The following is a 26,762-nucleotide window of genomic DNA, read 5'->3' as shown; positions in this document are numbered from 1 at the left end:
CAATATGACCTACAATGATTCACATTGCAGCCTGCAATCTACATGTGCCGATGCAGGGCTCTGACCTGAAACACTGACCATCTCTTTGTCTACACAAATGCTGCTTGACCTCCTGAGTTCTTCCAGTAATCTGATTTTGCTAAAATCTACATGTGCTATTTAACAAACTATGTACTACATTCACCCCTCTTCACACACCCTTCTCCACACAGATTGCAAAATTTATCCCTTAATAAGTACACACACTGAGCACAATAAACCGTCCATAGCACCCCATAAATGAAACACACAGACCCCGAAACTTACACCCATCCACCCTACATACAATACACATCCTCACAACAAATTGTACACATACGATAAAAGCCCAGTACACACCTTTTATTAAATATACAACATTTTGCTTTTTGGAGACAGGCAACAGATTTCTTTGATTATTTAAGTTTATTGCATCAATTGGTTAAAGAACATTGTCATTCTATTGAATATGATCTCATGAAATCTCCGTGTTTCTGCCACTTGTTTTCAGGATCAGACTTGTGGTCTCATTGTGAACGGTTGCTTTAAATCATTCTTTCTAATAATTACTTCTTGTGTTGCCCTTAAACTTTTATTTCCATCTACGCCTGCGCTGTAACAGCCCGAGGTTCATCATCCCCTGGAGAAAGAGAAAGAAATTATTTACCTTTGAGGTCATCACGGGCTGGACACAACAGTGTGACACCTTGAAGGGTTCTCTCTCGTGTTGTGAATATCTCTTGGCTCTCTGTGGAGCTCATTGCATCCAATGATACTGAGTGACCTCTGTCTCAAATTACTTTTACTCATTTCAAAATTCACCTTCATTCATAATAGATATGCCAAGAACTAAACAGTGCAAACTATATTTCATTGAAGGTCATTGCATTCAATAGTGTTAATTGATATTTTTAAAGCAACATCACCATTGTCCCTCGTGAGATCCCCTGGGGGTGATAATACATTAGTTCAATGTTTGAGACTCTACCCCAGCCGATTCAGCCCTTCTAAGTACAGTAGCAGAAGAATCTTGTTCAGTAGTTGTTCACGATATGCATTAACGATCTGGAAGAGGGGACCTTGTGTAGTGTATCTAAGTTTGCTGATGATAGTCAATTGAGTTGAAAAGGAATTTGTACAGAAGATGCGGAGAGTCTGTAGAGAGAGATATAGACTGGTTAAGTGAGTGGGCAAGGGTCTGCCAGATGGACTACAAAGTTGGTAAATGCGAGAGCATCCACTCTGGAAGGAAACATGGAAGATCAGATTATTGTTTAAATGATAAAAGATTGCAGCATGCTGCTGTGCAGAAGGATTTGGGAGTGCTTGTGCATGAACCACAAAAGGTTGGTTTGCAGGTGCATCAGGTTATCAAGAAGACAAATGGAATGTTGGCCTTCGTTGTTAAAGGAAACGAATTTAAGAGCAGACAGGTTATGCTGCAACTCTACAGGGTACAGGTGAGGCCGCATCTGGAGTACTGTCTACAGTTCTGGTCTCCTTACTTAAGGAAGGATATACCGGCTTTGGAGATGGTGCAGAGGAGGTTCACCAGGTTGATTCCAGAGATGAGGTGGTTAGACTATGAGGAGAGATTGAGTCGCCTGGGACTGTACTCACTGGAATTCAGAAGGATGAGGGGACATCTTATAGAAAATATATAAGATATATATATATATATTTATATTTAAAGGATAAATAAGGTAGAGGCAGGGAAGTTGTTTGCACAACTAGGTGAGACTAGAACAAGGGGACATAGCCTCAAGATTTGGAGAGTATACTTGGGAAGGAGATGTGGAGGAACAAAAGAGTGGTGAATCTGTGGAATTCTCCGCCCAGTGAAGCAGTGGAGGCTACCTCTGTAAATATTATTATGAAAAGGCTGTTAGATTTCTGCATAGTAGGGGAATTAAGAATTATGGGGAAAATGCAGGTAGGTGGAGATGAGTCCATGGCCATATCAGACATGATCTTATAGAATAGCAGAGCAGGCTTGACAAGCCAGATGCCGGACTCCTGCTCTTATTTCTTATGTTATTATGTTCATATGATCTCAACTGTTGTCCTTCTGCAAAAAGCCTTTGCTTTGGCCAGACCTTCAGTGCATCTCTCAGCATGTACCGCAGTTAGCTGGAACGTGCCATTCGGCAGCACTCCTTAACAGTCACCTTGCTGTGCCGGAAGACCAACATGTGACCGAGGGCACAGGTACATAGTTTGCTAGAAATGATGATGCAGGTAAACAGGATGGTGCAGAAGGCATGTGATACACATGCTCTCATTGGCTGAGTCATGTTAGAGTTACACAAAGCATTGGTTCAGCCACACCAGAGATATCGTGTTCATCTTTAGCTATTAAACTATAATAAGGATGTCAGTAAGCTGGAAATAGTACGGGAAAGATTCACCAGGATGTTCTCCGGGATTAGAGGGCTGGAGTTATAGGGAAAGACTGAAGAGCCTGGGACTGTTAAAGCCTGGAGGCTGAAGAGTGACATTACAAAGGTTTATAAAAATAATGAGGAGCACAGAGAGGTTAGATATTCACAGCATTTTTTAAACCCTTGGGTGGGGGAGAAAGGGGAAAGATTTAAAGGATTTGAGGGCAAATTTCTCACACAGAAGGTTGTGGATCTGTAAATAAGCTGCCAGGGGAGGTGGTAGAGATGGGTAACTACAATGCTTAAAATACATTTGCAGAGTACAAGGACAGGAAAAGTTAGAGGGTAATGGTCCAAATGCAGACACATTGGAAGAGCTCAGATGGGCATCCTGAATGACAAGGACAAGATGGGTCTAGGGCTGGTTTCCACGCTGAGAGCTCTATAAATATATGAAAATACGCCAAAGCTGGGTCAGTGGCTACAGATGTCGGGTTTGACCACATCCAACCCCGTGGAGCTGAAATAACCAGATAAATGAGCTCAAAGCCACCATCAGCTGGATCTTATGGGAACTGGACACCACAAGGAACATTCATCACCTTCTGGGATGGGGTCGCAGTACTCCACACACTCCTTCTCCGTGTAGAACTTGTTCCCGTTTCCTTCACACCCACTGTACGTGAAACGGATGCACCTGCCAATGTTGGAGTCAAACGCCCAGAGATCAGAGCTCTTTCTGCAAGAGCCAGTTTCTATGGGCAACCTGCAAGCAGCTGTGATGGAGGAAGAGAAGTGGAATGAGAGGCAGGATTGAGGGCAGTGGTGATATACTCATTAAAACACGCAATAGAAGTCACTGTACCAGCAGTGTGATCCCCACAGATTGTTACACAGAGAGCATTTGGCCACAAATACGGCTAGTTATTCACAATGAAACCCTAGCAACATACATTTACCGCTACTGAGAAAGTGGCAGCTTGACCAAGGGATGACACTTTTGCACATTTAATATTTTCTTGTTCGTACTGTATATCAAAGTCTAGTAGTCACGATGATGATGGTAACATTGGCTTTGTTAACGAAGTGTGTGGCTACTCACCCTTACTCGTCAGACATTGACTTGCCATACTGGTAGGGCTCAGAGACAGGAAACATTTATTCTTTCGGATGCTGATGCAGAATGTCTGCATGGACACAGCAATAAGCACAGTCTTCACAGAATGGCAATGTAAAGTTACTGGTTGGTCACCATTACTAGGGAAATACTGGCACAAGATCTGGTAAGGAAGCTGGCTGGAGATCCATGCTCACTGATTATGGATCTGTATTTCCAGGTCTCTGTTCTACTGCACAGCTATAGAGATTTACCGTGCATTTTGTAATACAGGCTGGACACTTGCTGTTACAGAAAGATGGTGATTGGCTGTTACTGTGACTATATGGGAAAGGACTCCCTCTGAGAGTTGATTATTATCTTTCTCCACTTTTATAGATACAGGACTGTGCAATCACAATTCCGCTGAAATGCTCACTAAGGGCCAGCTCGAGCTCGGTCACATACCTTCAGTTCGGCAGGTCTGTAAACAGTCCCGTTCCGTTATAAAGTTATTCTTGTTTCCAAGACAACCACTATAATTAAATTGTTCACAGGCCATCGAGGTTTGGTTATAGAAGAACCGATGAGAAATTCGGAAGCACGGACCAGCATCGGGCTCAAGTTGGCAAGACTCTTGATACAAAAGGAAATGGAAATTGTTAATGTTAACAACTATACAAAATGTACAAACCAAACGTCACAGTGTTACAAAATTCGTCACCCAGTGCCAAGATACTGACTTGTATGAACAACTACCTCCCACCGCCCCCCACCTCGGTTTGCTCCCAGGGATTGGCTTCAAGTTTAGGAGCTCCAGCTACAGTCTTAGAAGCAGAAGCTGGGGTTTGCTCCGAATTTGAGTAGGTCAAGAGAAGGTTTGATTGGGATCCTTTACAGTCTGAAATGGGAGAATTTGTAATTGAAAATAAACCAATGGGCCAACAATGAAAATCTCCTTGGTTCTCTTTTCATCAAGGAAGCAAAATAAAACTTCTCAGAAACAGAAATTATCAGACCAAAAGTTTAATGAAAAAGGGGTCGGTAGCCAGGTTTAAACTCTCTACTTCGGCACACTTGTGACCTGATTGATGCTGGACCATATAAGTCTTCCTCAGAGCAGATTGCTTCTTCTAAATATGCACTTTCCCCAGACCAGGTAATTGCCCCTGAGAACTGCTTGTAAGCCAAAGTTAAATCTCCTCATTCACCACTGTCTAGGGACCCAAACTGTCTTTCAAGCTCAAACAACTTCCTCCAGCCTTGTCTACTGTAGCCAGTACTCCGAATGTGGCCTCCACTACGTCAGAGAGACCAAATGTAGACTAGGAATCAATTTTGTGAAACACCCATGCTCTGTCTGCAGCAGCCATCTCGAGCTTCTGGTTGTACGTCCCTGCAAATGCCCTTCCCATTCCCGCACCAACCTGCCTCTTCACAGTCCCACTTAGGCTCCTTTGTCTTCTTCCTGAGTAATGAGAAGTGGGCATGCACTGGAGGCACCACAGTTTGAAGATGCCTTTGATGCTAGTCTGACTGGAATCTGGATCCCATTCGCTGAAAGGGTACCTCTAACAACTCTCCAACACGTTCCTCCACTCATCATAAATAAATGTCCTCTGACATTGCCCATTGCTGCCCTGGGAAGACGGTGCTGGCTGCCCATTCTAGCTACTTATCTCATAATCTTATACACTTTCATCAAGTTGCTTCTCAAGTCGTTCCAAAGAGAAGAGCACCAGTTCATTCAACCTTTCCTCCAGCGACATTCTTTCTAATGCAGACAGCATCGTTATAAGTCTCCTCTGCAACGTTTCTAACGCTTCCAAGTCCTTCTTGTAATAAGGTTCAGGAAGACAGCTCACCACTTTCTCAAGGGCAACTGGCCACAGGAAATTCTAAACTAGCTCAACTTGCAAAGGCCACACCCATAGACTGATTAGAACAAAATTACAAGGGAGAAAGCGGAATATGGGAGTAACCATTAGGGAATACACAGTTCAAAGGTGAAATGTTGTTGAAAACAAATGTAGAACTAATGTTCCCTCTAATATGTAATGATCAGTGCATGCAAAAATCTCGTGCTGTGCAATTTTTTGCCAAGTGACAACAATATCTGTGCACTGAATTTTTAAGTCAACCTGAAGCTATTTTAAGGATGATAAACTACCAAGTCCACTTTATTGTTTATTGTTTAAAAGAATTAAAATAATGCACATCAATGAGTCATTGCTGTTGTCACACAAACATGCAAATAGTTCACTATTTGTTGCACAAGTTCCAACGGTGCGACCAACGAACTGAATGACTTCAAACTTGTAGATATATATACCCGCCGCTGTTTGCAATCAGTTTTATTTCTAAGAACATTCTCCCTTCTTGACTTCCATATAGTGGAAGGGGGAGGGAGAAAGGGGGTATTAGTTTGATAAATATTCATCAGAAGTACAGTATACTTAACCTGCCAGCGAGGTAGAGGGTGACAACGTTTTGTCCGCAGTTTAAATTCATTTGTGCATTGGTAGTAAAAGGTGTATGCACACGTACACCTTAGAGGAAATGTCAGTGGTGGAGACAAGTACTCACACAGTGTTTAAGAAGTGTCTACAGTAGACAAGCAGTTGGATCTATCCAGTTTCAAAGGCTGTGGATCAAGTGCTGGTAAATGAGTTGATGCACTCAAGGTCCCAGGGCTGGGTTAAGTGACCCAATGGCTCCACATTATGCTGCGGCCGGTCATCTGCCTGAGGCAGCACCAGGTGATCACACCAGTGTTGTGGCAAAACTGTATTTAATCCTCTGACTAGAGCTGTGCCCAGTGTGGTGGTGCAAAACACGTCGTAATGATACTGCATTATGATACTGGTTAATTCGTACTCTGCATAATGACACAGGTTCTGTTCAATATCTGCAGCCAGTGCCGTGCCTGATGTGGCACCCAGCTCACTGTTGGCCAGTTCCCAGCACCATCATCAGGGTGGCCCAGAGATCTCACTTTCCTTGCATCCGCTGTCCAAGGTGCTGATTTACTCCTTGACACCCACCCCGCCCCCCCCCCCAACCCCTACTCCGCTCCCTGATGGTGGGGGCAATGAGAGCAGTGATTCACCCTCTGCTGTACCTAGTGCTGTACCCACCTTCGTTTTCCTCAATGTCTCCAATAGCAGACCCTTCCAGGTCTCCCAACGCTCTCTTCAAACGAGCCTTGCATGAAAGAGGAATGAAAATGCCTTTAGATTTGATTAGACCTCGGCTTGTAAAATGTAAAAATATTGTTGAGTATGTAATATTTCAGTAATATTTGTGTAATGTTGTAAATATATTGCTTGATTAAGCAATTTTATTTTTCACAGAATTCATTACAGGTTATATGCAAACGTACGTGGATGGCGTACGTGATGTGGCCTACCACATCATAAGGGCGCACCTCGGTAAAGAAATGGAAAGTAAAAAGAAAGAAGGCATGTTTACCCCAGCTCCTGGTTGTTTCTTTCAATTCATTTCTGAAGTTGCAAAACATAACAGTAGCAACGAGGAAATTTTAAAACTAACCTGAGACACCTACCTACCTGTTGAAGCATAGCACGGTCTTTCTTCAGAAGGGGAGATGGAGAGATATTCAAGTTTTAAAAAAAGCACACCCTGTTTATTTCTTCAGAAAGGGGTGAAATATGGTTGAGTTTTAAAAAAGGTAGGAAACAGACAGAGTTCACAGGTTCATAATCAGAAAGCATCGGGTCATAACAATAAATTTAATAAAAACAGAAATAGCTCATTACATCATAAAGTTTGATGTGTTTGACAGCACAACAGATAACTCGGTGATGTATACTGAATGAATTGAGTAGTATTTTAAAGCAAATTAAATTAGTTTTGATTAGTTTCTGGAGTGAGAAAACATAACAAATATGAAGCATTAATTTGTTTCTTTTAAGTTGCTTGGTTCCCAAGAGCTGTAAAATACACCGTCTTCAATTGCAAACTATATATTTTATAATAACTAAATTTGCATCGTCTTCAAACTACGGGATTGTGCTTCATCGCATATAAAGTTTAATCCAATGAAAGCATTTAAAAGATAAATTGCAATTCTGCTGGAAGTCCCAAAGATTTTGTCTTTGTTGATTTTATTCAGGATAGTTCAACAGCTCTGGGAAATTGCTCCAGGATTCCTATAAGAATGACTTGCAATGGGTAACCAGATTATTAGGTTAACTGCTGTATATTGAATACAAATAGGCTTGTTCACACAGGCATCATACCCAGGTTATAAAACGTAATTCTGAAGCACATCTCAATAGATAACTATCAGTAGAACCTGTTCCAAGGGTAGGGAACAGGGAACACTATGTATTATAGGGAACACTATGTATTATGATAAGGTTATGATAAGTGCCTAAACAACAGGAAACAAGAATGAGTGTAAAGGAGGTACAGAAACCTGAAGGCACAAGCTCAACGATCATGGAACAGCTTCTTCCCATCTGCCATCTGATCTCTGAATGGACACTCTACACATGAACAGTACCTCACTACATTACTCTTTTTTCACTATTTATTTAATTTAACTATTTAATGTATATATTCATATGGTAATTAATACTTATTTTTCTCTATTATTATGTACTGTATTGTACTGCTGCCGCAAAATTAACACAACTCATGGCATATGCCGCCGATATTAATCCTGATTCTGATTCTAAAATATGAATAAATAAATTAAAAAGGAGCACTTCCCTGTCTAAAATGAAACCCACTTGATTAACTTCCAAATTCTCTCATCATCATTCCGAGAACACATTTTCATAACCCACAACATACAAAATGCAAATGAGAGAACACGTTGATCTGCTCCACAAGAGAAAAACGTATCGTTAACTCCTTACAAACTTCCCAACACGACTACCCCACCATAAACAGACAGCGTCTGGATGTCGAATTTATTGTCATATCACAAGCACATACTGTATCTGCGGAGGAACAATGAAAAATAAACTAGCATCTTTTTCCCTGTTACTAAAGGTTTGAATATTCCAGAATCCTTGTTGCAACGGGTCTTTGAAATGTCTGCGAACTTCCAGATCTTCCAGACCCAGGCGTGAGTCAGTACTACGTGCCTCCAGTTGCACCAGATGCGAATGGTGGTGCAGTACTCCGAGGGATGGGCTGTCTCACCGCCGATACACTAAGGAATTTAAACCAGATGAAGCAAATGTCTTGAAAGTGTAACGAGCTGGGAAACATTACTTTGGAAAGAGTTCGGTTGGACAAGGAGTAAGGTCTACGTGTGGCAGGCACCGCTGCTGTGGCTGGTTGAAGAGTTGTAGAAGAAGGTGGTGAAGGAAGAGAGGGTACCCGTCAGTCCCAGCTTACTTTGGAGAAGTTGAAGGTCAAGGGGCCGATGCCGGCCATGCAACGGCCGACATATATTGCCGCTGGTACGGAAGATGTCCATTCTACGAAACTGACATCCGGGAGCCGGATGGAGAGACCTCGGGAGCCGATCACACTAACCCGCCTCCACCCTTCCCTACAGTCACCTGCAGGCCACCAGCTTCCAGTTAACCTGTAATGTTCTTCATTATTTTCAAAATTTACCCATTTATTATCAGAGCAGGGACAGAGATGTTAGGACAAACCCGAGATCAAATTAATTTTCTTCTGCAGTGAATGGAACAAATGATGACACTATTTGCTACCTGTAGCCCTGAGAAACGAATTAATTCCAGACCTCTTGCAGGGAGGTGTCCTCATGGATCCACCTACAGTTACAGGAATATGGGAAATAATGCACCACCTTGAGAGTACTAGAATGTGCTTTATCACATGAAAAATTGAATCCAGTGTCCAACGCTGGTATAAATCTAAAGAAGATGTATTTGCCCGGCTGAAAGCATTTCAAAGATGAAATGCAATTCTGCTAGAAATCCCAAAGACTTTGTCTTTTTTTATTTTATTGAAGATAATTGAACACCGGTGGGTAATTTGTCTGGCTGTCCTGTGATAATTACTGATGGGTATAAATTGAATACGAGCAGACCATCCGACACGCGCTTCATACCCAGATTCTACACTTAATTGTGAAGTGTTATAACTCAATGCATAACTATCAATAGAACCTCGTTCGAGGGAAATACTATCACTATATTTTGACAGAATATCATTTACATATATAAAAATAAACAAATATCTAGCGTAAAGGAGGTACAGAAAACAGAAAGTACACTCTAGGACCCATGAGCAGCTTCTTCCCCTCACCTATCCGATTATTCAACAGATATAAAAACCAAGAACACCAGCTGACTGCATTTTTATGTCGGATTTGATTTTTGCGCTACTTATTGTATTTAATCATTTATCTTCTGCATCTAAAATATGACTAAATGAATTTAAAACCTCTACTTTCCTGCGTAAAATTAAACCGAATTAATATACACCCAAATTATTTCTCGTATCACCATCCAGAGAACACATTTTCATAACCCACTAGTTACCCAGCATGCAAATTGCAAATTTGCATCGGGAGCTGATCACAACAAACCCGGTCGCGATCCAACCAATCAATATACTCTCTACCACGCATCTATAGAAGTTTGTCAAATTGTTGGATGACGTTCCAATCTAAGCAAATTTCTAAGAAAGTCGAGGCTATGCCTTGCTTTCTTTGTAATGGCCCCTCCGAGCTGGGCCCGCGGCAGATCCTCTGAAGTAATAACGCAGAGGTTATGGACGTTGTTGTTGCTTTACGGAGGGAGGGTTTGGTGATTTCCTTATTGAAATCAGTTGTTTTATGGTCGTGGAAAACGAAGACAGAATATCTGGATACAACGTCCGCAACATCTTTCAGATTCAACCTATATGTTTTTGAGTCTGAGATTATAAACTGCAAGGGGGTGGGTGCGGTGGAGAGGAAGAGTGGGATTGTGGGGAATATTGCACCACTTTTAAAGTACGAGAATGTGTTTCATCACATGTAAAGTTTAATTCAGAGTCCTACTCTGGTATCAGTCGGAAGAACTTGTGCTTGCCATGCTAAACGCGGCTAAAAGATTAATAAAACTTAATTCTGAAGAATTTCCATCTGGCGAATAATCAATAGAGCATGGTCCTGGAGAAATTAAAACTTTATGTACATATTAATAGGTTATATTTGCGTATTTAAACAACAAAAGAAGAATCGGTGTAAAATATGAATAAATAATTTTAAATGGTCACTTTTCTACATAAAGTTAAATCGACTTTTATTAATTTCCATATTATTTCTCGCATCACAATTGCCCGAGCCCACTTTCCAAACCCACTGGTCACACAACAGATAACTTGCAACTTAGTGCTCACGTTGACCTGCTCAACGACGAAAGGAAATCTCTAAATCATCAAAATCTTCCTAAAACAAGCCTTACCCACCGTAAACAGACAGCGATTCAATGTCCAATTTATATAATATCAGTACCTCATTTTTGCAGAGATGAAATGAAAAAGCCAGTAAATTATGTCCTGTAAATTAAAGCTTAAAGAATATGATGGCAGTAGGTCAAATATGATGGCAGAATATAGCGTTAATGGTAAGACTCTTGGCAGTGTGGAGGATCAGAGGGATCTTGGCGTTTGAGTCCATAGGACACTCAAAGCTGCTACCCAGCTTGACTCTGGAGTTAAGAAGGCATACGGTGCATTGGCCATCAATCATGAGATTGAGTCTAAGAGCCGAGAGGTAATGTTGCAGCTATATACCCCACTTGGAGTACTGTGCTCAATTCTGATCGGCTCACTACAGGAAGGACGTGGAAACCATAGAAAGGGTGCAGAGGAGATTTACAAGCATGTTGCCTGGATTGGGGAGAATGCCTTATTAGAATAGATTGAGTGAATTCGGCTTTTTCTCCTTGGAGCGACGGAGAATGAGAGGTGACCTGATAGAGGTGTACAAGATAACGAAAAGCATTGATCGTGTGGATAATTCGAGTGTTTTACTCAGGACTGAAATGGTTAGCACGAGAGGGCATAGTTTTAAGGTGTTTGGAAGTAGGTACAGAGGAGATGTCAGGGTAATTTTTTTACGCAGAGAGTGGTGCGTGCGCAGAATGGGTTGGCGGCGGCGGTGGTGGAGACGGAAACGATAGGGTCTTTTAAGACACTCCTGGATTGACAAATGGAGCTTAGGAATATAGAATGTTATGGGTAAGCCTGGGTAGTTCTACAATTTCGGCGCAGCTTTGTGGGCCGAAGGGCCTGATTTGTGCTGTAGGTTTTCTATGTTTCTAATCCAGACTCATCCTGAAACAGGGCTTTGAAATCTATGAGAACCTGCAAGGTGATGAGTCATGATTACGTGTCTCATTTCTACCTGATGCTAACTCTGGCAGATTACACCGAGGGATAGGTTGGCTTAGCGCTGACTGCTTTGCAGAATTGACACCAAATGTCTTCAAACGGTAGTGTGGTGTGCCACATGCTTTTAGAAAGAAATAGCTTGGAGAAGGGGTAAGATCTGCGTCTTGGAGATGCCGCAGGTTGAGGATGTAGGTGCGGGTCGGGGATGTGGTTGAGGCTAAGAACGATAGGATGCCAATTAGTTCCAGCTTACCTCGGGAAATCTTGTGCCCAAAGGGACGGTGCCTGCCACCGACCAGCCGACCAGCATGATCAGGGAGAGCAGAACGATAGTGCTGTGGTTGTCCATGCTACCAAGCCGACGCCGGGTTCGGAATGAAGCGACCTTGGGAGCCGATCAAAACAAACCCAACTCCACCCTTCCCCTCCGTCACCTTCCGGTTAACACGTCATGTGCTTTATTGCGTTCAAAGCTTAAAGTAAATTCGTTATCAAAGTACATATATATCATTTTCTTGCGCACAATCCCAGTAAATACAACAAAGGCAATAGCATCATTGAAAGGCCGCCTTCACCAGGAAGGACAACAACCAAGATGCGAAAATAAAACAGCAAACTCTGCAAATAGAAAAAGAAAAAAGAAAACAAATGATAATAGATCTTTGGCATTCTCTCTCCACAGAGGCTGCCTGACCTGATGAGGTACATCACATCCTTGCTTTTAAATTCTAATCCTCTCGAAATGAATGCTAACATCGCATTTGCCTTCCTCTTCACATACACTCAACCTGCAAATTCAATTTTAAGGAATCCTGAAAGAACTCCTAAGCCCCTTTGCGCCTTAGATTCTTCAATTTTCTTTCCACTTTGACAATAGTTTATGCTGCACTCTATCAGACTCTTCTTTCCCCATTCTTCTAATTTGTCAGGGTCCTTCTATAGCCTCTCTGTCTCATCAGCATGACCTACCCCTCTACCTGTCTTTGTATCATCTGCAAACCTGGCCACAAAGCCATCAAATCCATCGTCCAAATCATGACGAACGATTAATAAGAAGCGGGCCCAATATGGACCACTGCAGAACACCAGAGGCCACATTCAGCCAATCAGAAAAGGCTCCCTTCATTGCCACCTTTGCTTTCTGCCAATGAGCCATTGATCTATCCATGCTGGGATCTTTCCTGCAATAACACGGCCTCTTATGTTTGAGCAGCCTCATGTGTGGACCTTGTCAAAGGCTTTCAGAACATGCAAGTACTCAAGATCCACCGATTGTCCTTTGTCTATCCTGCTTACTATTTCTTTTCAGAATTTCAATAGATTTGCCATGCATGATTTTCCCTCAGGGAACCCATATTGACTACCGCTTATTTTTAGATGTGCTTCCAAATACCCCAAAACCAGATCCTTTACAATTGACCAACATCTTCCAACGACCAAAATCAGACAAACTGGCCCATAATTTCCCTTCTGCTCCCTATCCCCTCCTTGAAGGGTGGAGGGTAATTTGCAATCTTCCTGTCCTCCAGAACCATGCCAGCATCTGCTGATTCTTCAAAGACTCTTAGTCTTCCACTATGTACTCCACGATATCTTCAGCTATCTATTTCAGAAAACACCTGGTCCAGGTGACTTACTTAACTTCAGATCTTACAGTTCCCCAAGCACCTTTGCCCTAGTAATGGCACCTTCATGTGTTTCTGTCACCTCAAACTCTCGAACATCGGTCATACTGATAGTAGCCTCCAGAGTGAAAACTGATGCAAACTGCATTTAAGTTAATACATTAAATGCAAATGTAAGTCTAAATATAAGGAGAGAGACAGCATGACTGATTATGGTTTGGATATTCAAAGCAAAAATAATAAAGGATCATTACAGGGTAGTGGAATAAATAATGAAAAGAATATGATGGGGTAACTGTTTGAAGAGCAAAGGTTATGGAAACAGAAGGAAAACAGCTGGATAAAAAGTGGACAGCATCCTTAAAATTGATCCTATTTTTTCTTTAGTCAGTGATAGTAAACTTCACAGGGCAGGATTGTGGGGACTAAAAGAAGAGGGAAGAATGGGTTTGGAGGATTAAAGATAATGGGCAGGAAATGGCGGAAGAGGCTAGTACCAGAGTTGAAAAAGACAGCGTGACAGTAAAGGGATGGAATTTGGTTCCAACATCACACTTGACTGGTATATCATTTGCACAGCATGTACAGCGGTTTAAGCTCAAGCCCGTGTTTAAAAAGATATTGCTATGCAGTAAAAATACCAAATTATGGCATTATTTGAAATATGTAGCCTTCAGAAAAGAAATTATTCCAGTCAACGTGCAGGTAGGTGTCCTCATCGAACCACCTGCAGTTACACGGAAAAGGGAAACATTGCCCCAACTTAAAAGTGCTAGAATATGCTTCACCACATGTAAAATTTAATCAAATATAACGCTTACGCGACAGGCTGGTATATGTCCAGAGGGAAATTTCCAGCCACTTGCCTATCCCGCCTCCCGTATACGCAGGCACTGTGGAAAACAAGTTAACGCAGCATCGCACACACAATATCAAGCTCACACCAGATACAGTTACAGAATATACTTTAAGGATTTTACTCGAACTAAGTGATTACTAACGACGCAGTATATATGAAGGAAAAGAAACTAAAGAAAAAGGCGCCAAAACTTATCAGTGTTCAGTCAATTTAGTGCACATCGTTGGAGCTCGACCATCGAACCGTACGACCCTCTTCACTCTCCTCCGACCTCCATGACCTCGCACCTGGGACCACCCGAAGTGGTCGACCGAGCAGTGCGGCACACGTCCATCTTCTTCGCCGTCTTCTTCCCGATTCTCCAAAAGGTCCGCGAAATCCCAGCGCCCAGACCCAAAAGGAAAAAATAACATCCTACCCCATTGGTTAACAAATTAATACAACCCCCGTTATCAGCAACTCTAAACCTTAGAAGGCTGTGAGAAGCTTCGAGAATGCTCTGCAAGACGACACTCTCTCACCAGTTAGCATAACAAAGAAGCAGTTTTACTTTTAACGAACAAAGAAACCATTTTGATAAACATACGCAGTACTCTAATGTTCTACTCTGGTATAAACCTGAAGAACTTATATTTGCCTGTCTGAAGGTACTTAAGATATAAATTGCAATTCTGCTAGCAATCTCAAAGATTTTGTCTTTATTCATTTTATTGAAGATAGTTCTCTGGGATTCCTGTGAGAATTACTGATAATGGAGTCATTGATCGGTTAATTGCAATACATTGAATACGAGCTGACTACCTGACCCAGGGAATAAAACTTAATTCTGAAGCATATCTCAATGGATAACCATCAATAGAACTTGCTCCGGGAGAAATACTAACACTATGTACATGTTAATAGATTATCATGTGTACATAACATTAAACCAGATCTAGTGTAAAGGAGGTACAGAAACCTGAAGGCACACGCTCAACGATTCATGAACAGCTTTTTATTCTCTGCCATCGGATTAGAGATGGACATTGAAGCCATGAACAGGCCTGTCACAACCACGGATTCAGATCTGGCAATTGCAATCCTGAATATGCACGTGTCAGCTAATTCTTATTTCATTGCGATAGTATTTAATTCCATTCATTGCGTCGTAGTATTTGTCGAGACGTGAACACAGTAACGTATCGCTGCCTGCATTGCGCCTTGCCCGAGAAATTGGACTGTCGCGTCTACTGATTCTGAAGACTAGCGATATTCATTTAATGTTTAGTTGTTCTTTTCAGCCGCAGTGCAGTCTTCATTTTCCATGTGAGAGTTTTAGGTGACGGCCCTGTTTGGCCTGGCGTTTATTGTTTTCTTTTCCCTTTAATTTTGTTCGCATTAAAGTCAGAACTATCGACCCGCGTCAGAGTCTCTCACACCATATCCGCACCTGGTGACAGAACGTCAACGCATTTTTATTTCTGTTTTTTTTTGCACATTTTATTTGATTTAATCATTTAATATATATATAAGCATACGGTAATTCGCAGTTTATTTTCTCTATTATTATGCATTGCATTACACTGCTGCAGCAAAGCTAAAACATTTCATTGCACATGCCGTTGATATTAATCCTGACTCTGCATTTGAAACATGAATAAATAACCTTAAAACGACCACATTCCTGCATAAAATTAATCAGACTTAATTAGCTTCCATATTCTTTGTCATCACAATTGCGTGAACTCGTTTACATAACTCACTGGTCACACGACATGTAAGTTGCTTTGGTTCCACGTGAAATCAAAGTCTTTAACTCCTTACTAACTACCTAACCCAAGCGTTACCCACCGGAAACAGTCTGCGATCCATTGTCGAGTTATTGTCTTATCCCCAGCGCATATTTGCAGAGGTGCAATAAAATCAGTAAATTGTGCCCTGTCACTAAAGTTTTGTTGAATTCTGAATCATTTTTGCAACAGATCTTTGAAACGTATACGGACGCGAGGATCTTTGGCAACAGGGGTCAGTCAGTATTACATACGAAAGTTCCAGCGGATGGCACAGTACTCCGAGGGATGGGATGGGTTACCGACGATACGTAAATAATTGAAACCAGATTGAGTAAATATATATAAGGTGTAACGAGACGAGCCACATTCTTTCGGAAAGAGATGGTTTGGAGAGGGAGTACGATCTGCATGCGCTAGATGCCGTGGCAGCAGGTTGAGGGGGTGTGAGTGGGTATGGAAGGGAGAATGCCCGTCAACCCCTACTTATCTCGGAGGTCCCTGCCATGTGACAGCCGACCATCGTGGCCAAGGAGAGCAGGCCGATGGTCCTGAGGTTGTCCATACTCCGAAGGCGATGCCCGGCAGCATGACCAAGAGACCCAAGGAGCTGATCGCAACAAACCCGGCTCCAACCTTTCTCCGACATCAGCAGCAATCCACCAGCTTCCGGTTAACTCGTCATGTTCTCAGTTAGGATCAAAGTTCAAAGTGATTCTTATCAAAGAGCATATATGTCACCATAAGTTGGCGTGTAGCCTAGAGGATAAGGCGTCTAGTGATCTGAAGGTCACTGGTTCGAGCCTCAGCTGGGTCAATGCGTTGTGTCCTTGAGCAAGGCACTGAAAAACACATTGCTCTGCGACGACACCGGTGCCAAGCTGCTTGGGTCCTAGTGCCCTTCCCTTGGACAACATCAGTGGCGTGGAGACGGGAAGGCTTCAGCTTGGGCTACTGCCGGTCTCCCATACAACCCTGCTCAGGCCTGTGCCCAGGAAACCTTCCAGGGTGCAAATTCATGGCCTCGCGAGAGACTAGCAGATGGCTATTACTATTATATGTCACCATATCCAACCCTGTGATCCAGTTTCTTGAGGCCCAGCACAGCAAATACAGGAAACTCAATAGAATCGATGAAAGACTGCTCTCAACGGGACGAACGTCAACCAACATGCGAAAAATAAACAACAAACAGTACAAATACAAAAAGAAAATTTAATAATAAATAAATAATCAATGTATACTGAGAACATGAGATTAAGAGTCCTAGAAAGTGAGTCTATAGGTTGTGGGAACAGATCAGTGATGGGGTGAGTGAAGTTGGGTAAAGTTATCCCATGGGTGATAACTAATAACCGTGCAACTGAAGTGTCAACGATGACCATTTCCATTTGATCATGAACCATGATCAGTACCCAACAATCAACTCATGGAGGCTTTCCACTGAACAGAAATCAAATGGAACAACAACATCAATACTGAGTCTTGGGAGCAGGTCAGAGGCTGAATATCCTACAGGGAGAGACTCACACCCTAACATTCTTGATCCTCACCACCATCTATAAGCCACAAGTCAGGAGCATGATGTTCACCAGTCTGGAAAACAGCTTGTCCCAATCCGCTATTGCCAGATCTTTTCTGATACCACCAAAACTGGTGGTAATGTGCCTATATTACAGACAGCCCAACAGTCCGAAGGTTTCAGAAGAACGAATTTATACAGAGATCACAGACTGTTTGAAAAGATAAGGTGTCGGAGTAAGCGACTTAACTTTCCACTGTTGACTGGGAGTTCCAAACTGTAAGAGTGCTAAATGGGATAGAGCTTATCAAATGTGCTCAGGAAAGTTTCCTTAATTACTACCGAGAAGTTCCAATGAGAGTGTGAGCGATACTTGATCTGCTGTTAGGAAAGAGACAGGGCAGGTGACAGACTTTCGTGTAGGAGAACACTTTGCAGTTAGTGATCATAATGCCATTAGTTTCAAGGTAAATATGTAAAACTATAGAATTGAGATTCTAAATCGGAGAAAGGTAAATTTTCATGGCAGCATAAAGGATCTGCAAAGTGTAGATTGGGATGGGCTGTTTTCTGTCAAAGTTGCACCTGATAATTGAGAGGCCTTCTAAACTGAAACTTTGAGAGTACAAAGCTTGTGTATGCCTGTCAGAACAAAGAGTACAGTTAACAGGTGTAGGGAGTCTTGCTTTTCCAGAGATATTGAGGCTCTGGTTAAGAAAAAAGAAACAAAGGTAGGAACGAATGAGGTGTTTATGGAGTACGAGAAATGCAAGACCGCATTTAAGAAAGAGATCAGGAGGGCTATAAGACATGCAGTAGCCTTCGCTGATAAGATCAAGGAGAATATTAAGGGTTTCTACAGATAATTCACAAAACACACATAATCAACGATAACTTACGAAGGTAAGGATAAAATCTACTCATAAATCACACTTAAAAAAATAAACTAAAGTACATTAACAAGGTACAGAACAGATGACCCAGTGACACTTGGAATACAATGCTGCCGGGATTTCAAAAGCCCGATGACCTGGGCGAAGAAATTGTTTCTCATTCGAACCGTTCTTGTTTTTATGCATCGTCGTCTCCTGCCTGATGGCAGAAAGTCAAAGAGGATGCTGGATGGATGGGTGGGATTGCTAATGCCATTAAAGGCCCGTGTATGCAGCGCTCCTGATAAATGTCCCGAGGGATGGAATAATTCCCTCTGCCGTGGGAGTAGGTAGTTTAAATGGTTCAGCACAGATTAGATGGGCCAAAAGGCCTTTCCCTGTGCTATGCTTTTCTATGATTGTGTGCAGCAGCAGCAACACTCAAGAAGCTCGACACCATCAGGATAAAGCAGTCGCATTCACCGTCCGCAACATTCATCCCGCCTACAACCCGTGCACAGCGGCTGCAGTGTGTATCAGCTACAAATTCATTGCAATTGCTCGCCCAGTCTACTCCGAGAGCCCCGTCCAACCCTGTCCCTACATTCCCGTAGCGAGATAAGGGCAACAGGACACCACAGCTTTATCACCACTGAGTGTAGATTCCAGAACCCTCCCCAACAACACTGTGGGATCATTATCACCAGAAAGACAGCAGCGGTTCGAGGGGCGGGAGAATGATTTCAGTAGCATTATGGATATTGGAAAATTATGGATAAATTTACAGGAGAGGTGTCTGGAGTATGCAGAATAGAGGATAAGATAGAAAGCATAAAAAGGGATTTTTAAAAATCAGGCAAAATGGAGAAAATTTCAGAAGCAGTGTGGTGTTAGATTCGAATGCACACACTGTACAAAATACAGTTGACGAGCGTTTAGTGCAGTTAGAAATTGGCAAGAAGGACTTTGTAGGCATCACAGAGTCATGGTGGAAGGAAGGTCACAGCTGGGAAACAAACATTCCTCTGCTAAAGACAGACAGGTGAATTAAGGAAGTACAGTATATCTGTAATCCTGAAAACCTTATGAATTTGTAACTTGCGACAAAATTAAGTCTATGAGGTCCCAAGGTGCTTTGTTGGTTTGCATGGGAAAACTTACAAGTTTGTGTGTTTTATGGGAGGAAGCCGTTTTGTTATGACAGGCGATATGTTCTATGGCCGGAGGGGGTAGGGGGTGGGGGGGGGGGGGTATTTTGACGTCAGAAGTGGACGGGATAGAGATTTTTAAAAGAGTGCAAACGAGCTAAGGATAAAGAAAACGGAGAATTGTCATGTTTTGAAATGAAGCAAAGTCATTACTGTTCTCTTGTAAAAAAAACTATAGAAGTGTTTTGGTTGAAACATAAGATCGAAGTTATTTTTTCCAAACTATGGTTGTCTGGAAATATACCTTCCCTTGCAAGTAAAATAACAAATCTGTTCATAATGTGATCTACTCTGAATTTGTTGTAGCTTGTTCCTTTAAATTGGAAGTCGGTACTCGACAAAATTTGGAGGTTCCGCCGAAGTTCACTTGTGTAGCTGCGAGAGCGACACGGAAAATTCCGAGGACTGAACTGCCTACGGGGAAACTCCTCGGCTGTACAGGACACGAAAGGAAACGTACGTTTCTATTCCACTTCGGTTTTGTCTCGCTTTCGCCCTGCACCCTGCAATCAATCCGGTGTGGATCAGATTCTCACGTCATGATTCCGACGCATTCGGCGTGACGACAGAAACTTTGAGTAAGAAAAGAGGTGAACACTTTAGGTTGGCCTAGCGTCTGAGACGCGTGGAAGTGATGTGCTCAAATGGTTTTAGTGCTGGCGACACTTGGACAGGTCGATCTAGCGTCGGGGATGTATGAACATTTTCTGACGTAATATGAGAAAAGAAATTAATAAACCATCCAAGGGTGCGTCTTTCCCTGGTCCAAAAAGAGAAATCAGCTCATGATAAAGTAAAAGTAACAATGGAAATCACATATAATTTTTAAAGCCGATGCGGGCCCTGCAGAGCGAACTTGCTACACGGAGAGGAGTAATACGTGCTTGTAACATACACTGCCTCGTACGGGGTACAGCAGCAGAGGGATGTTGTTAAGGATATCAGGACATATATGGTCGGGGATGATTCTAGAGATTTGTTCCAGGAAATTAATTACCAGAGAGGAATATACAGTCTAGGTGATAAACGAGGATATGGGATTGGATATAATGCGGTTACATCGGAGCATGTCCTCCGCTTTGTCAGAAGCGCAGCGACATGCTAGGGGAACAATTAAAGAATGTTATTGGTGGCCCTGACTGTTATGGGTGATAACAACGGGGACCCAATAGATGAGTTACATAAATGTTACCGGAGGAAAGGAGAATACTCCCGGCATTTGCCACCCGTTTGTGGATGGTGTTCCGAGGATGCACAGATCAACATTCGGTCGCGATCATTTAGAGGCGTAGCTCACAAAAAGACGAATAAGAGTATTAGTGTCCCACAGTAGCGGCAAATCTAGACAGATGCTGGAACTGCTTGATCCCAATGGCTGTGCACATACTGAAGCTGAGGTACTTGGGAAGATAATTAGAGAATGGTAGAGTGATCTGCAGAAACGAGATTTTTAATTCTTGAATACTCTGGAGACAGCTAAAGTACTTCCCTTCGAGAAAATACACGGATGTCGCAGGTCAGGGAGAAGCCAGCAGAGAGATTGCCGAAGGGAAATAACGCAGCCCTGGAGTGCGCCATCACCGAATCAGGGAAGCTGTTGTCGGGGGCAGTACAACAACTGTGGTAATGTATGTCATGATGCTCAGAACTGATCAGCAAACAGTTCATATAATTTAAATCCTGCCAAAAGTCGGAGTTTATTTACTGAAGGGTCAGAATCTGCTGGAATGTTGGTTAATGTGGGTATTTCATGCTGTAGACTTGTTGAAAGTTGTTTATTTGTGCATGAAGTATAACTTCCAACATTTCTTTGTTTTAGACCCTCAGAGTAATAGAGTAACACATATCCTCAATGTTGTCGATTGGAACTGAATATTGCGATAACGGTTTCACCCTCGGGTTAGAGAATTTCTGAAATGGTTTAATAAGTGAACGGTTTGCATACAAAGTGTGGCCACAACTGAGTTCATTGAGGGAGAGAAAATGAGTGGGTGTGCGAGAGGGAGAGAGATGCTGTTTTTAAGAGACTGTGCCTTTAAGATGTTGCATCAATGTGTTAATACAAGGGCAGCAAGTCCAGCTCTAATTTTTCTCTCTTCCTTGGTCCTTTGAAAAATGTGTGAAAGCTGCTCATGACGGGAATTTTAAGTTTTGTACTTACTTCGGGGAATAATAATACAAGCATGTTTTTGTATTGCATGTGTTTTTATTTGGTCTGTGTTTCTTTTCCATGGAACTGACTTAGAGATATTCAGATTCCATGATGGCCAGGGGTAATCTGGGTTGAGGTAGAAATTTTCACAGGTTTGAAAGGTGCATTTAATGTCAGAGAAATGTATACAATATACATCCTGAAATTCTTTTTCGTCGCAAACATCCATGAAAACAGAGGAGCGCCCCAAAGAATGAATGGCAGTTTAATGTTCTGTCACGCACCCCGTGACTGAGTTAAAGAACCAGCAGAAAGGGAAAACACTCTGGAGTCTGGTATTGCTATAAACTAACAGTGTTTATTAGTAACTAAGCAATACAGTAATATTAATGCAAATATGTTGACCGAGTTAGCAGTGATATAGATGAATATATGTGTGGAAATAGAAACAAAACTAGGCTCTATCAAACCTAGGGGTTTTATGGTCCGATCCAGAGCCCGCATTCCGGGTCTTGATCCAGTCCGTGGATTCCGGACTCTGGGTCTTGCAGCCGTCCCTCCTGTCAGCCTTAAACCAAATAGGATTATTTTGGTTTAATGAGGTGCACCTGTTCCCTAGCAGCCTGCAGGCGGATGTAAGGGACTCTGGGACCGAGCCTAGTTGGGGGGTTGTCTTGCTCTGAGCCTGTTTTGTCTGATTGGCTCTGTTTGGTCCGGTTTCTCCCGGCTTGGAGGGCCCACGGCTTCATCCCAAATTCTGTGAGTCAGTCTCGGAGTCACTGAAAGTTCCCTCCTGATCCCTTGCCTCTGTTGGGTAGCAGGCTGGACTGCCATTCCCTGGCGGGGGGACTCTATCCCCTTCCTACCCCTCACCTCTGATGGGTTGTGCCTGTACCTGCCCAAGTGTTCTATGTCTTGCCTGGGCCTCCGTATTCCTGCCTGGGAGGCGGCCCTGCCCAGGAGTTATGCGGCCGCCCAGGGGGCTCTCCTGCCTAGCCACGGACTCCGGGATCCAGCCTAGCCACGAACTCTCTCTGAACCCCAGGATTACCTAGCATGCCCCGTCTCTTTTGCATGCCCTGGTCTCCCCATCTGGTTCTAACCTTTAGTTATTCCTGTCCTACCCCTAGTACTTCAGTGCCTTCGTCCTGAACTTGGGTCCAGCCTCCTGTCCCCTTGTGACAAGGGTAAATGGGTACAGTCTTATGATGTGATGAGGAGAGTTCAGCCCAGTTTGAGGTCGTTAGTTGAGTAAAGTTTGAGAGGGAGAAAGAGGTGAGCTGTCGCTGTCGATCTTCCCGTTGTCTTCTGAAATCCTGTTGTAGTCACTGACTATGACCATATCACGTACGACCATTCTTCAGTGGTGGAATTATCACCCAGGCAAGAGTGAACACACAAATAATTCCCCACCACTCGCAGCTTTTCACACTGAGCCACTGATCGATTTCCCCGAATCGATCCTTCAAAAAACCCACCTTCGTGTGGGTGCAACAAAGCTCAATCAGTGTCTGCACTGTGTGCCTTGTGGTGTGTCTCAGTGTGTTATGGCGGTACTGGCTTTTTTCTCTCCATGTTGGACACCAGCTGTCGATCAACCTGCTCCGCCTTTCACTTGCTGCAGGAACTCTACAAGCAGGCAAGTGACCTTGGGGGGCGGGGGCGGGGGCGGGGGGGGGAAGGTAAACAAGCTGGTAAGCAAAATTTTCAGGTTAATTGGGTATTAGTTTAAAACGATACATAGGTAATCATCAGATAACAGAGTAGAACGGATAGAGTTTCAAACTTAACATCGGCTGTAATGTTGTCAGTACCTTTGACATGTCTAATCTCTAGGTCATATTCTCACAATATCAGTCTCCAATTCAACAACCTTCTGTTATTTTTCATATTAGTCAGAAATACTCATGGATTATGATCTGTGTAAACTATCAGTGGCTTCTGGGCAGGACAAATATAAACTTCAAAATGTTGTAACGCCAGAATAAGTGAGAGTACCTCTTTCTCCACAGTGGAATAATTTTTCAAGTGTATGTTAAATTTCTTGGAGAAATGAGCCACTGGGTGTTCAATGTCATCCGCACCCTTTTGCAGTAATACTGTTCCAGCAGCCTCATCGCTAGCATCTGTTGTTATGCAGAATGGTTTTGAAAAGTCAGGTGCTGTGAGTACGGGATGACGACACAGTATAGTTTTTAGTCGTTTAAACACCTCCTGGCAAAGGTCGGTCCATACAAATCTCTCACTCTTCCCCAGGAGCTTTGTAAGGGGGAGAGCGATATCTGCAAAATCTTTACAGCACTTGTGGCAATACCCTACCATTCCTAAAAACCTTCTCAAGTTTTCTTGTTAGTCGGAACGGGAACCTCAGCAATAGCCTATACCTTGGCTTGTACTGGAGCCAGTTGCCCCCGACCCTCTACATACCCCAGATACGTGACAGTAGCGTGGCCAAACTCACTTATAGTGAGGTTCACTGTTAGATTGGCCTCTGACAGCCGTTTGAACAGTTATTTCACAGCCACAATGTGCTCTTCCCACGTGTCACTCCAGACCACTAAATCATCAATATAAACCCCCTGTGTTTTCTAAACCTCTAACTACCGAGTCAATCATCCTTTGAAATGTCCCGGGAGCATTTTTCATTCCGAAAGGTAAAACATTATATTCCTACAGCACTGAAGGTGTGACAAACGCTGAGATTTCTCTAGCCCTTTCAGTTAAAGGAACACACCAATATCCTTTCAGTGAGTCAATCTTTGTGAGGTACTTGGCCTTTCCCACTTTAACAATACAATCATCTACTCTTCGGATAGGATAAGCACCTGTCTTTGTGATGGCATTGATTTTCCTGTAGTCAGTACAGAATCTCATACCCCCATCCGATGTAGGGACAATCACACATGGTGACGCCCAGTCTGAAGTGGTTGCCCTAATCATGCCGGCTGTTAGCATATATGTAATTTCTTTTCCCACCAGCTTGCTTTCCTCCAAATTCATTCTATAGGAATGTTGTTTAATAGGATCAACTTCATTTACAATTACCTCATGCACTGTAGCCTGACATGGCCTTGAAATGTCAAGGAATACATTTTTATGTTTGTTAAGTAAGGTCCTCAGTTGTTCTTGCTGTCTTGACTGCAAATATTGAATCTTCCCACCAAGATTTGTCAAAACATCAGAACTTCTAAGTCTTGTGGAGACTACAGTGAGTTCTGGTATCTCAGCACCAGACATTACAATCGCCTCCTTTGTCATAACGGTATCACAGGTGCAAGTTCGGGGTCATGACAACCCTTGATCATATCTATGGGGCGAGCTGTGCAGCCACTCTCCAGTCAGGAGCACTAATAACATAATTTAAAGAATCAATTTTCTTAATAATTTCGTATGGTCCACTGAATCCCGCTGGAAGGGAGTTGGTAAGGAGGGAGAACAGCTTTGAAACCCTTTCTCCAGCACAATATCTCTGCTCCTTCGCTCTTCTGTTATAGCCCTGTTTTATGTTTATCTGAGTGCTGTAAGTTCACAAGGTCACACATCTTGTGAAGTCTGTCTCTGAATTCCAAAACATAACTAAGTACACTCATACTTGCATTCTGATCTGACCATTGCTCTCTGAGTAGGGTCAAAGGTGACACAATGTGCTTAGCTCTCAACTATCCCGTGGAATGTTTTCGAAGTAAAGTTACTACCCTGGTCAGATTGGATTTCTTTAGGTAGACCTACCAGTATGGAAAATTTGATAAGTGCTTTTACACAGTCTTGGCCTTGATGTTCCAGAGGGGCACCACTGCATGGAACCTAGACACAACACACATGATAGTTTTCAGATACTTGTAGCCAGCTGCAGTCTTTGGCAATGGGCCCACACTATCCACTATGATTCTGGAAAATGGTTCACCAAAAACAGGTATTGGCCTAAATGGTGCTGCTGGGATCATCTGATTAAGTTTTCCTGCACCCTGACAGGTATGGCAAGTCCTGCATAAGTTCACAACATCCTTCCTTAAATTAGGCCAGGAAAATTCCTTCATAATTCTATTTACTGTCTTTTGCACTTCAAAGTGTCCACCTAAAGACATACTATGAGCCACGTTTAAAATTTCAGCCCTGTAAACTTTCCGGACCAGCACTTGATGTTCAATCGCCCAATCCTCACTTGTAGGCACAGTAGGTGATCTCCCCTTCCACAGTAACACCCCATCCTTAAGCTAATATCCTACTGACTCTCTGAACCTTCTCTTCTGTGAGAACTGTCTCCTTTAACGCAGCAATTTCAGGATCTCGACATTGTTTTGCTATTAATCCATCCCTAACCAAGAACAAACCTTTCTCATCCTCCTTCCTCCTCTCAGCCTTACTTCCCAAATCCTGATGCAACATAAAAGGTAGAAAAGTCTCTGACAAATTCCCATAAATTAAATCCCTGTCTTTGCTAACTGCGTCAGTATCTGTGTGAGGGTCGGCAGCCACCAGCTTGCTTGTTAACTGTACGGCTGAATAACCTTCACCCTGGATAGGTGCCATCCTACCACCTAAATCTACCAAACTCAGCACCATCACTAAAGGTTACAAAGACCATGTTTACATTCTAAAAGTTTCCAAACAATCCATCGATTCTGTTTTTCTGACCCTTACTTCGATTCGTCTCTATAGTAACGCAGTCAGGTGGTCTCTCAAACCCAAAACAATCTTTTCCCTCTCCATTGGTATCTTGAACAACAGCTCTGTGACCTTGGAGTTGCTTACTTCCAACTTCTAAAACAGAATTTAACAGGCTGGCACATATTTCAACAGACCATTGTTCTGCAAGCAGGGTCAAAAGTCGCAAAACCGGTCTAAACTCCTCAAGTTCTTTATCTAAAAATCCAGAAACAGCCCCTTTCTCACTATTGTTTTTTAAAATTCCCATCACCAGCTTTC

At 42.8% G+C, this 26,762-nt stretch overlaps 1 protein-coding gene across 1 annotated transcript; it reads right to left on the bottom strand.

Moving 5' to 3' along the window:
* Nucleotides 1-579: 579 nt before the first annotated feature.
* On the bottom strand, nucleotides 580-12,191 carry LOC132377527 (inter-alpha-trypsin inhibitor-like). Its single transcript, XM_059943805.1, has 5 exons — nucleotides 12,083-12,191; nucleotides 6,633-6,699; nucleotides 3,964-4,131; nucleotides 3,002-3,175; nucleotides 580-658 (listed from the first exon to the last, which is right to left on the bottom strand). The coding sequence occupies exons 1-5, from the start codon at nucleotides 12,176-12,178 to the stop codon at nucleotides 621-623; spliced, it is 543 nt and encodes a 180-aa protein (XP_059799788.1). The 5' UTR covers nucleotides 12,179-12,191; the 3' UTR covers nucleotides 580-620.
* Nucleotides 12,192-26,762: the final 14,571 nt, after the last annotated feature.

Source organism: Hypanus sabinus, chromosome 18, assembly GCF_030144855.1.
Source record: "Hypanus sabinus isolate sHypSab1 chromosome 18, sHypSab1.hap1, whole genome shotgun sequence".
NCBI classification, from domain to species: domain Eukaryota; kingdom Metazoa; phylum Chordata; class Chondrichthyes; order Myliobatiformes; family Dasyatidae; genus Hypanus; species Hypanus sabinus.
The sequence above is the reverse complement of the archived record's forward strand: the minus strand, read 5'-3'. Positions and strand labels throughout refer to the sequence as shown.